This window comes from Gaeumannomyces tritici (assembly GCF_000145635.1).
Source record: "Gaeumannomyces tritici R3-111a-1 unplaced genomic scaffold supercont2.45, whole genome shotgun sequence".
Taxonomy (NCBI): Eukaryota; Fungi; Ascomycota; class Sordariomycetes; order Magnaporthales; family Magnaporthaceae; genus Gaeumannomyces; species Gaeumannomyces tritici.
The window spans coordinates 4,287-15,796 of NW_008804589.1; the positions used below are offsets into that span (position 1 = coordinate 4,287).

The 11,510-nt window shown below is 42.8% G+C and overlaps 4 protein-coding genes across 4 annotated transcripts in view; 3 read left to right on the forward strand and 1 right to left on the reverse strand.

The window, feature by feature from the left end:
- GGTG_13745 (hypothetical protein) overlaps nucleotides 1-859 on the forward strand; it is a gene marked incomplete at both ends in the record, with an annotated part of 2,308 nt that extends 1,449 nt beyond the window's left edge. Inside the window, 3 exons of the mRNA XM_009231664.1 lie at nucleotides 198-332; nucleotides 457-578; nucleotides 701-859. Coding sequence (XP_009229928.1) covers nucleotides 198-332; nucleotides 457-578; nucleotides 701-859 — 416 coding nt within the window. The remainder of the gene's footprint in view (nucleotides 1-197; nucleotides 333-456; nucleotides 579-700) is intronic.
- A 539-nt stretch (nucleotides 860-1,398) lies between these two features.
- On the reverse strand, nucleotides 1,399-1,965 carry GGTG_13746 (hypothetical protein; the record flags this gene model as incomplete). The annotated part of the gene is made up of 1 exon (XM_009231665.1): nucleotides 1,399-1,965. The coding sequence occupies one exon, from the start codon at nucleotides 1,963-1,965 to the stop codon at nucleotides 1,399-1,401; it is 567 nt and encodes a 188-aa protein (XP_009229929.1).
- A 333-nt stretch (nucleotides 1,966-2,298) lies between these two features.
- GGTG_13747 (hypothetical protein) lies at nucleotides 2,299-2,880 on the forward strand (the record flags this gene model as incomplete). Its single annotated transcript, XM_009231666.1, has 2 exons — nucleotides 2,299-2,326; nucleotides 2,504-2,880. The coding sequence occupies 2 exons, from the start codon at nucleotides 2,299-2,301 to the stop codon at nucleotides 2,878-2,880; spliced, it is 405 nt and encodes a 134-aa protein (XP_009229930.1).
- Nucleotides 2,881-9,677: 6,797 nt separating this feature from the next.
- GGTG_13748 (hypothetical protein) lies at nucleotides 9,678-11,069 on the forward strand (the record flags this gene model as incomplete). Its single annotated transcript, XM_009231667.1, has 4 exons — nucleotides 9,678-9,936; nucleotides 9,989-10,399; nucleotides 10,466-10,820; nucleotides 10,876-11,069. Coding segments are annotated over 4 exons (1,219 nt in total), but the record flags the coding sequence as incomplete, so codon positions are not given.
- Between the last annotated feature and the right edge of the window lie 441 nt (nucleotides 11,070-11,510).

Here is an 11,510-nt window from a genome sequence, read left to right on the forward strand (position 1 = left end):
GGTTAGTTTGCATATTTGCACAGTGTATTACATAGTGTTACGAACTAACCCTAAAGGAGTAATAGTAAAAATGTCACTAATTCAATATAAAATCCGCTATATAGTTAAATATAACCTGTTTAAATTTGGTTAAATTTGGGCCTAAATTGGCCGAGTTATTTAGTTGAAAAAAACCGCGTTTAGTATGGGATTTTAAGTGCGCGACAAGGTGAGGGTGCGCGACAAGGTGGTGAACTACGTTATTGACTTTATCAACCACCACAAGTGGTGCCGTGCCATAACATACGTTAAAAAGTCGCCTACATCGGGCAGCCTTGTCCCCGTAACTAAAAGTGGGTTGAATTTCTTTCCAGCGTAACGGGAAGGCGAACATGTTTATTTTTGGCATGAAAAAGCCATCCAGCGATTCTTTATATTAACATAAGTACTATTGTCACGAGCCTTAGGCCCTTGCAGATAGATTAGATAGGCAGACCCGCTGCTTGCTTGGCCCGTGCATGGGGCCCGTGCAAAGAGCGGGCCTGGAGGCCCTGCCCGATAAGGGCGATAAGGGTGGCCATGCACGCACAGGATATCTTGTGCGTGCACCGCCCTCCCTGCGGGCCTGGATTGCTTCCTGGAACCAACTTTAAGCTACTACCTGTCACCATGCCTTTTGCCTTCCCTACCAACTGTGACAAGTATACAAGGTGGCTTTCAGGCTGTTCGAATGGCAGCCAAAGATCTCACGGGTCTATTTAGGAAGAGACGGATCGTCGGGATAGTTAGGGATCCAGCGGATCACCGACCCCGAGACTCCACACCCGGAGACAAGGCCTTCGCGGCGCAAAGGCTCCGCCGCGGAAATTGCCGGCCATAATGGTTCATTCACTAAGGCCGAGCGAGCCGCGGGGAAGATTCTCGGTCCTTTATTTTGTACTACTTCCCTGCCAGATCCGACATAACTATATATACCTGGCGATGCCCGCACGAAGAGCCTCCCGTTGTACTTAAAATAATACACGCTTATAGGACCAGAACAACTATAAGAATTTCTCACCCCAACCAACGGTGCCGGACCGAATGCTACGAATATAAGCCAAATATTCATTGCGAGTTCCAACTTCGTAATTTTTAATTTCCCACATCGTACTTTTTTTCATCCTTCCCACATATAAAAACCTTGCCTGTTTTGCCCAATGTTAAAAGAAACTAGGAATGCCATTTTATTTCTCCGTATTTGTAGGTTAACTTTGAAGGTGGTTTATATCATCTTTTCACCCCGCCGTTTCCCACTGCCTTTTAATAATTCTTTCACTTTTTCGTACGTAATTCTTTTTTATATATTAGGTAAGAGCTGATTAACAACTTGGTCAATTTCATGAACAAAGCGCTTTGCAGGTATTAAAATTAACTCGTTTAATCTTCTGATGCATTGCTGGCGGGTGTAAGCCCTCTATAGGTAACATTTGCCGCTGTGGGTCTCGAATTTCCGGAACTGTCCAATTGCCGCTGCAGGTTTTTCGCTGTTTCGCTCAAACTGTTCGCTTCGAGGCGGACATTGGCGATTTCGCCCTGGACACTACGAACATTGTTTTCGAGGTTGGTAAATCTGGCGTCGAAACCCTGGACTTGTTGCTGTACGATATCGAAACGATTTGCCATCTCATCAAGACTTTGAGTAGTTCTCCGCCCCGTCTCTGCGAGTTCACTCCTTAGGTTACTAAGTTCCGGTGTGATATCCTGGTTTCCTTGGCCTTCTTGCGTGGTCTGGCCTCCTTGCGTGGTCTGGTCTCCTTGCGTGGTCTGGCCTCCTGGCGTTGCGAGTTGACCTCTTAGGTTACTACCTTCCGCTGTAATTTCCTGGTTTCCTTGGCCTCCTTGCGTGGTTTGGCCCCCTGGCGTGGTATGGTTATTGCTATAAATTTTGGCTTGAATGCTGCGGAAACCATCCAAACTCTTCTTATATGTCCTCTTATTGCGCATCTGGCCTGTTAAATAAAACCAGTAATGTATAAAGTCCTGGCCGTCAATGTTTTCGCAATCTATTTTAAAACGATTTATTAAGTTCGATTCCGTAATAACGTGAATTGTTTCACGGTTTAAAATATGATCTTTAGCAAGATAAGTTTGTTTGTCCTCCTTTTCTAGTTGAATGCCAAAAATGTAGGTATGGAACGATGAACCATGTGGGACTTCAGCTATAAAAAGCATAATAAAGTGTGTTGTAGGATTTAAACCTGATTTAAGTTCGTTTAATTTTATAAAATTAGGGTTATCAAACACAGCCATATTGCTCTTTCGGATGAAATTGGCTCGATGAAGTCCGTTTTTAGTTGGCGTCACAGTAAGTGAACCTTTAACTAACTGGCCCAATCTCAATGAAATCCCTGCTAAATTTTCAATGATTTTACGAACCATAGTTTGAATTTTCGGCGCCGCGCTTAATTCCGGTCCAAAGCATATATTTGCGTTAGTAATCCATTGGCTTTCATTTTCGGGTGCTCCGCAATAGCCTTGTAAGTTATTTTGACTGCCGTTGTGGCTGCCGCCGCTCTGTGCTTGGCTGCTGCCGCTTTGGGGTTGGCTGCCGGGTTGGCTGCCGCTTTGGGGTTGGCTGCCGCTTTGGGGTTGGCTGCTGCCGCTTTGGGGTTGGCTGCCGCTCTGGGGTTGGCTGCTGCTCTGGAGTTGGCTGCTGCTGCTTTGGTTTTGGCTGCTGCCGCTTTGGTTTTGACCGCTGCTTCGGGGTTGGCCGCCAATATAATTAGCGCCCTGATCCTCAACGCTATCTTCACTCCCGCTGTCTTCGGGGTTATCAAATTCTTCGAGCGCGTTCCAAATAGCCAATTTTCTTTGAGTTTGGTTCTGGTACTCCGATGGATCAAGATCGAGTTTGCTTAAAAATTCACTATAGTGGCTGGCTTTAGGGTTTTCGTTCAAATTTAAAGCTTCCCTTATAAATTCATCCCACCCATTTTTAACGTTAGGGTCAAGTCTACATCCTTCATAAAATAGGACTTTTCCCCTGGTACTTTTTTTCAGCGTCGCTTCTTCTTTTTTTGTCATATTTGCAATTTGTATATAAATATTTAGGTTTTAGGTTGTGTTAATAAAAGCCCTGTAAATTGTTATCCGTTGGTATCTTATAGAGTTTTTATACGTTTGGCTTTTACCAATAGCCTTGATGCGTAACACTAAATACCGGATACCGGATACCGGATACCGGATACTGGATACCGGATACCGGATACTGGATACTGTGGTCACTGGATACCGGATACCAAAAACCGGATACTGGATAACGAATTATAGCTAAAATTGTTGGTAGGCCTTCGCCTAGTAGGGTAGATCTACTATCTCTCAACGTAGTGAACAACGATTGTTGTAATCTTGTAGGGTCGATTCCGTATATTGTGCACAAGGCCGAAAGGGATCTATCTGTGAGGGATCAAGCCTGGTGTGGCGCTAAGGCGATCGTGCAACGCCCGGTCTATCGATATCACGTGACCCGGTGGATCTCGGGATCACTGATTCCGAGCTCTGCCGGGCAGCCAATGCCTTCCCACTGCATGTGCACGGTCCGGATCCAACAAAAATATTGTCCTTGTTAGGGATCTTCACCTACCAACGAGACAGGACTGCGATAAAGTAAGCGTAGATTTGACTATCAAAAGCTAGAGAATAAAGAAGGGAATCGGTGCGTTGCACCGGCCAATGTTGGTCACGATCTCTGTTCCATGGCTATGAAGAGAGAGGAAAGGGACTAGCCCAAAACCTCCGTCTCGGTCTATCTAAATAGATACAGAGATAGGCTGTTGCCTAGGGTGCATGGACCATGGTGGCTGCGGGCTCTTTCCAACAGCCAACGCGTGCAGAGATTTATCCGCGCGTTGCCCCTGCACGGGCCACGTGGTCACGTGACGTCGTGCCCTCCATGGCCCGCAATCTGGAGGGAGGCCTGCAAGGCCGTGCCGCTCCATAACAGTTCTATACCAATTTTTAACACGGTGTTTAAATTTTTATGGATGTATAATCATCCACTCTTTTAAATTTTGCGTCTCCCTTGTCTTTTCGCTTTTCTTTAAGATAATATCTTTATAATCCCTTTATGGCCTGGCAGCCTTTCCCCGAAACCATATTACGGTAACTTGTTTCTTTAAGCAATGGCCGCGTTCCTATTAGGAAATCGTTACGGTGTTAGCCTGCGGCTTCCCACGGGCAGCTTGCGCCGGCCCCTCCCAGTAGAGAGTGCACAAAGCGACTTTTGTATTTCGGCAGTTTAATTGTACATTTAGCAAGCTATAGTATCAGTTTTTCTTTACGCATGCAATAACCGGTTTCGCAATTTACAAAATAAGGAAGTATAATTGTAAGGATTATACAAAATGATCTTCGCCAGGAATTTGACCCCGAATTTCTTCTAAAAGCTCATCAAGCGAGGATAAAGGCCAATTGTTATGCCTTAACTCATCTATTGGGATTCGATGATCTTTTCTTCCAAAAACGCAATTAAGCCCTTGGTCCTCAATTAGGTCACAAAGTTTATAAGGACAGTTGCTAATCATTTCCGGATGGGCTTCGGCTTCCGTTTTTACCCCAATGTGTATAACTGAATCCAAAGATGCGACGACGGTAGTTATATTTTTAAGAAATCCTTTTTTTAAATGTACTTTTGGTTCCTCGTTGACAAGAGACTCTTCTTGAAGCCATGACGTTTTATCATCAGCTCCAAATCGAAGCTTCGAATGCTTTAAAAATGATAACAACGCGTAGAGTGATGGCCCAGGCGACAAGCGGCATCGCAAGCGGAGCTCGATAAACGATTCCTGTCCGAAGATGAAGGTAGGAACTGAAGCTAACTCCACGTAAAATAAGCCCGCGATAGTGCGATTTTTAATTAATTCACAGTTATCGCCGTGCATTTTAATTATAAGATCTTTTTTACCTGGGTTTAAAAGGGTTTCTTTTCCAGTTTCTAAATGTCCGTTTGTAATAATAGTTTTTAATTCATTGGATTGAAAGCGAAGGTTTAAGTGGTCAGGAAATAAATCGGGCGAAATACCCCAATTTAATTTTTCCCCGCCAAAGGATATTCTTAGCGGCTCACACTTAATTTTAAACCCTGTTAAATTTTTAAAATGAAAATAGCAGTCAACCGGTTTCCATTTTAACGCGAATATCGTGAATGCGAAATAGGCCCCTTTTACGTTAGGAAAAGAAAAACCAAGTTAGTAGGGGAAGTTGTTATAAGAAAGTCAAATTTTAAACGCACCTAAGTCAAAGCCGATAATCGTATCAAAAAGTTGGCAAACCGCATCATAAGGGCAAAACGAATCGTAAGGAGTTATAATTTTCCAAATACTCTTAATAATTTCAAATACTCTGTTTAAAGTTCTAATTTCTGAAGGCGTTTTATCTTTTAGTATTTTATACTTAAATATTGTTTTAATTTTAGGATTGAATATTTGTAACTCCGGGATATCTGACTTTGGTATTAAATTTGGTATATTAATTTGCAGCACTCGTTTTCCTGCTGTTGGTGGCTTTAAAATTGTTTCTTCATAATTTTTTTCATTGCATAAAGGACAGTTTTGTACTTTGTATCGCCAAGCTCCACTTTCTAGCGGGTAACCGCTTATTATAATACAAGGGTCGCACAAACGATGACCACAAGTTAACTTCTTTTGTGTTTTTTGCATTAAGCAGGCAAAGCAAACAAAGCTGCTTTCACAACTTTGCCAAGCAAGTTGAAATTTTTTGAGAAGATTGAAATGTGCTTGGGCAGATGGGCTGACAGATTCCCTGTACCTGGTAAGGCTTCTTTGTCTGGCTAGCTGAATAAATTTGTCGCGAACCCGAACGACGGAAATACGTGTGCACCCTTGTTGTGAGTATGCAAGTGTCATGGCATGGTCAATGCCAGCAACGTAATATTCGTTAAAGGTTTCTGTAAATTTAAAAACTGCAAAATAAATTAGCAATTTCCTAGGTTTAAAGGGGATATGTAGCAATTGTCTTACGATGCATTCCAGGAGGGTGTGCGTTGTATTCAAGCGCTGATGCAATAACTTCTATGTGGTCGAAATTGTCTAAGTATCAAAGCGAACACGTTCATTCAAAACAGGTCCCGCAAACTCCCTTAATCACCCCGGATTTTTAAGGCCGCGAAGCCCGGAAACCCCAACGGGTTTCCAGGAAGCTTTGAATAATGCTGGCGAACCGCTAAATTGAACCATTAGGGAGTACAGGCTTTTTTTTAGATCGGTTTCTGGACTTTGGCAAGTTACCATTTTATGTACTTTTAAAGTTAAATGAAAGTGCTAAAATACTCTACCACAATAATCACACCTGCAACGATGATTTACAGGCAGTTTAAATCTCACAACTTTAGGTTGTTGCAAATAGTGAGCGCGAGGCCTTTTACTAATGATAGAATTTTGAAGGTCGATATTGTTTTTAACTGAGCTGTTGTAAAGATTGTTACGGTTATACGCTGCAGCCAGCCGATTATTCTTTGGATCGTCAAACCATTCGATCTCAAATTGTTTAAACTGCCGCTTAACTTCGGATTTTATTGCATTTTGTAAAAGCTATAGTTTATGTCCGGCCAGTACTGGCCATTTGTGAGTGACTTTTGTTTGCTTTGTTGTTTTCGGAGCATGGTTGTACGTTTAGTTTGCCATTTAACAAGTGTTTGCCTGAAGGTTTTTATATAAATAACATTAGCCGCGATATGGCTCCCGTTTTCCGAAAACAGTATTCCGTAAACATTTATTTGTAAACAGAAAAAAGGAACTTTTAAAATGCATCGTACTATAATCCTACTCGAAGATTTAACGGTTCCTGGAAATATTTCACAACCCATACAAACTGGTAACTTAAAAAATAAAACATCACCCTCCGCCTGAAGGGCGATCCCTCCAAGGTGGTAACCCTATAAACAAAGCCCTGGATGAAGTACGATATGTAAGTAGCTGCTATTCCATTCTATACTGTTTAATGGAACAGAAAGTTCCTACCTATTTGTAAGAGATCAATGAGTAAGTCTGGTAGCGAGTGTTACCGCTCCTGGCATAAGTAGCGAAGCCAGTCCCGCTAGGCCAATAGGACAATAGGATACAAGTTGCCGACTTGCATCCCACGTTAGACTAAAGGTCTTTGCTGTAAGGCGTGCCAAACAAAGCACACCGTACTATTACAGCAAAATATAAATTATAAAGTAGGAAAGGGAAAAGGTTCCACAGAATTGGTGGGCAATAACGACAAGTAGTAAAAAAACTGGAACCACTGAAAAGGCTATTAATAAACCCGAAAACGTATTTCTAATAACAACTTCGCGAAGCCTTTTAAAGTTCTTCCGTTCGACACTGATTGGCCATAATCGCACCCGCCCGACATAATCAGCCGCTTACCGACAGCTACAAACGAACAGCTGAAAATTGCCAGCGCAAGGTGCTTAATATTATACAAAAACATTGTCGAGGCAATAAACGGTACAGCGACCCAAATTTTAACCTGGTATGCTAAACTTAAAATACCTTAAAACCACCACCACCATGGCAGTAAATTGACGCTTTTTTAACGTTGAAACCTACAGCACAGTGCTTGAAACTACACTTAGTTGCCCGATAAGAACAGAATTCAAGCTAAGCATGCAAACTCCACGATACCCCCGCTCGAGAGTTAGCAGGGACACTAAGCTTGTTCACAAAATATATAAAAAGCCCGGATTTATGTAAACCATTAACGGTTCACATGTTAAACAGGGAGAATTTGGCACTTGTTGTTTATGGCTAATTTTTTAACACGTTAGTACAATGTTGAAAGCGCTATTAAACGATTCTGTATTGCATAAAAATGGCAGTAGCTTTTCATGCTTAAAAACACGGGGCACGTTAGCTGCCAAACTACCAAAAACGATCGGCACTAACAGTAACTCCAAATACTGGATGGAATACTTACACTACCGGAGAATTTTCGTAGCCTCCTAATAAGCCTCAGTTCGTTCGGAGTTGTGTTACTTTATTTAAAACGGGTAAGGCAAAGGCTGGATTGGACGAGGGCGTTTGTGGCGGTGTAAGTGTAATTTAAACTGTTTGTGGCCTTCCGGGTCGACCGGTAATAAAGATACGGGGTGAGACAGCTAGTATTGGTGGATATCCTAAGTAGCTGTCTGTCTTCTAAACAATAGAAGGTTCCTTCGTACGGAGCCTTTATCAACTATATAGTGTCCCTCCGGAAGCCGCGGGCTGCAGGGCAACAAGGCCCAGCCTTGTCTCCAGCCTTGCACCGCCTCCATGCATAACCGGGAGTTGCTCAGCCGAAACCGGCGATCTCCGTACGGGACCTCCGGCCCGTTTTGGCTAAAGCTCCGTGCCAGGCAGGCGTTGCCTGTCCGGCCCGGGTTGTCTTGGCCGTGCCCCCTCCGTGTCACGTCCTCGCTTGCGCGCGATCCTCTAGCTGTCATCCAACATAACCTTTCTTTTCTTGCTTCGTCGGGCTGGGGTAAACGCAACCTTTTTTAATAAAAAAAATATGAGTAAAAACGATTAAGGAACCATATGTGGCAAAATGTGTCAAACCGGTTCCAAATCGCTTTTTTTGGACATGTAAACCAAAACGAAACGCGAATGCCTTCGCCCGAAAAACGCCTACACTAAAGTGCATGGTGATTACGCTTCCCCTTATTGGTGGCCGCGTTAGCGAGGAGCTTATAGACCTATGCGGCGCTATTACTACTAACAAAATTGTTAGTAGGAGTAGGTACTCCTGTTATTCGTCGGCACGGAGAGCTCCAAAAGTGGTGAACAAAGATCTCTATGATCTGGGGAAAAGTCCTGTAGTTGTGCACAAGGCCGGAAGGGATCTATCTGAGAGGGATCAAGCCTGCTGAGGCTATAAGTACAAAGTGTCGGTTGACGCACGAGCCATGGTCCCGTGACCAGGCCCGTGATCGCCCTGATCCCGGGATCGGTGATCCCGGGCTCCGACGCTCTCCCAATCCCATCTAGGGTGCGTGTGCCCGATCCGGTCCAACATTAGCAGCTTTGTAGTCGGATTTTTATGTGGTTGCTTTACTAGATTTCACAACGGCAACTACGAGGACGGAAACGGTAAAGCAGATTTACAATTTTCATTTTGTTAAGCTTAATTTTTGCGACTCTTGCTCACGCGGTGTATGAAATTCCATGGGCGAATAAACGATAAGATATTTAAATAGGCGCTTATTCGAACCGTTTTAAGCAATAAAACGACCCCGAAGTGGCAAGGAACTATGCTAAAAACAATACTAAAAACCGCGATGGTAGCAGCTAATAGGAACCGTGAGGTACGATATGCGTGGTCGGGTTACGCGTTTACAGCAAAAACGAAGGTTTAAATCGCGGGTTTTTAATACAGCGGGAAAAGTGTATGTTATAACACACCCTTTTTAATGCGTGCACTAAATACATTACTAACCCACTTTGTGTGCCACCATGCCACCATGCCACCATGCCACCATGCCACCATGCCACTATGCCACTATGCCACTATGCCACTATGCCATTATGCCACTATGCCACTATGCCATCCCGTATTACAATTATGCCATTTCGCGATATTTATTATCGTTATAACAAAAATATATATAAATAATACAGTTCGCTACATTTCGGTAGTTTTTAACTTAATTTTTTAAGCAATGCAAATTAGCCATTATGTCTACCGAATGGGATATTGATCATATCGATTATGACGTCGAGCCTAACGCTGACGAAAATGCCGACGCGTCGAATACACCCGAAAATGATTATGAAGAACACGGCGATTATTCCGACGGGCCTATGCTGGTTAACGATTCCGATAATACGAAAGAGCATAATACATGCAACCCCCGATCGGATTTTTACGCTTTTTCGTTAAAAACTGAAATCCTTAACGCAATCGAAGATTGCGGCTTTGAACACGCTTCTGAAGGTTAGTTTTACAAAATAACCTAAAGTATTCCAAATTTTAACGTTAGTTTTAGTACAACGAATTTGCATTCCTCAAGCCGTAATAGGGAAAGACATTATTTGCCAGGCCAGCTCAGGTCTCGGAAAAACGGCCGTTTTTGTCCTTTCTACTCTTCAACAAGCCGAACCGATTGCTAGCATTTGCTCGGCGCTCGTTTTGTGTCATACCTGCGAGCTAGCCTTGCAAATTTACACCGAGTACAAGCGATTTTCTAAGCATATGCCCGATATAAACATTGCTGTTTTTTTTGGGGGCAGGCCGTTTTACAAAGATACCGACCTTTTACAAAACAAAAGCACGCACCCGCACATTATTATCAGCACTCCTGGCCGACTTAAAGCGCTTATGCGTTGGGGGAATCTTCGGCTGGATGGCCTCCGTACTTTAGTGCTTGACGAGTGTGACCAAATGATTGGCCAGCCAGGTAAGTCCGTTAAATAATGGCAGTATAAGCTTTAAAAGGTAAATTGTTAACATTTAAAAATGACAGATATATATCGGGATGTACAAGACATTTTTCGTTGTACCCCCCAAAACCAGCGACAGTTTATGGTATTTTCGGCCACTTTATCGGAAGATATTAAGCAGATTTGCAAAGCCGAAATGCGAGAACCGATAGAAGTTCAAATTAAGGGCACGATTTCGAAAACCCTTCGGCAGGATTATATCGTCCTTAACGAGCAAGAAAAAATTAATAGGCTTCATGACCTATTAGGGGAGGTCCCGTTCCGACAGGCCATTATATTCGTTAAAAGCGCCGGCCGGAGCACTTGGGTAAACCGCTCCCTGCAAAAGCGTGGCTTTTACTCTATTGAAATCCATTCCGGCATTAGCCAAGACGATCGGTAAGTTACTAAAAAATAATCGTTATAATTTACTTTTAACTAATATTAATTTTAGGATACATTGTTATAATCAGCTTAAGCATTCCGACATTATGCGAGTTTGTGTCGCTACCGATGTGTTTTCCCGCGGTATTAACCTTGAGGGGGTTGATTTGGTTATTAATTACGATATGCCGGCGAATGCGGATTCGTATTTGCACCGCGTTGGCCGGGCTGGTCGTTCCATACGTGCAACTGGAAAATACCTCCGTCTAGGTGAAATTTCACCTTTTGCAATTTCATTTGTTACGGATTACGAACTGGCTACTTTTAAAAGCTTTATACACCTTTAAAGCTTTATCGACGGGGTTAATATTTGTGGGCGTATATTAAAAGGTTGTTTGGCTTAATGAAAGTAAGCAGCCAGCGGCGGTATAGCAATGCGTTGTTTTTAACTACAGCCTTTAGGTTTGGTTTTTTCTTTTCTTTTTCTGGTTTTTTCTTTTTCTGACTTTTTTCTTTATTTAAGTTTTATACTTAACTATTTATGCCGTTGCCTCATTTAATCAAAGTTTATTACAACAGAAATCGGCAGATTCGGTATAGTCGACTCCTTTATTGCAACCACCTTTTTGCTGCCTGGCAAATGATTTAGTAAAGACAACCAATCCCCAGCTAAAAGGACCACGAAATTTAAAGAAATTCGTTTTA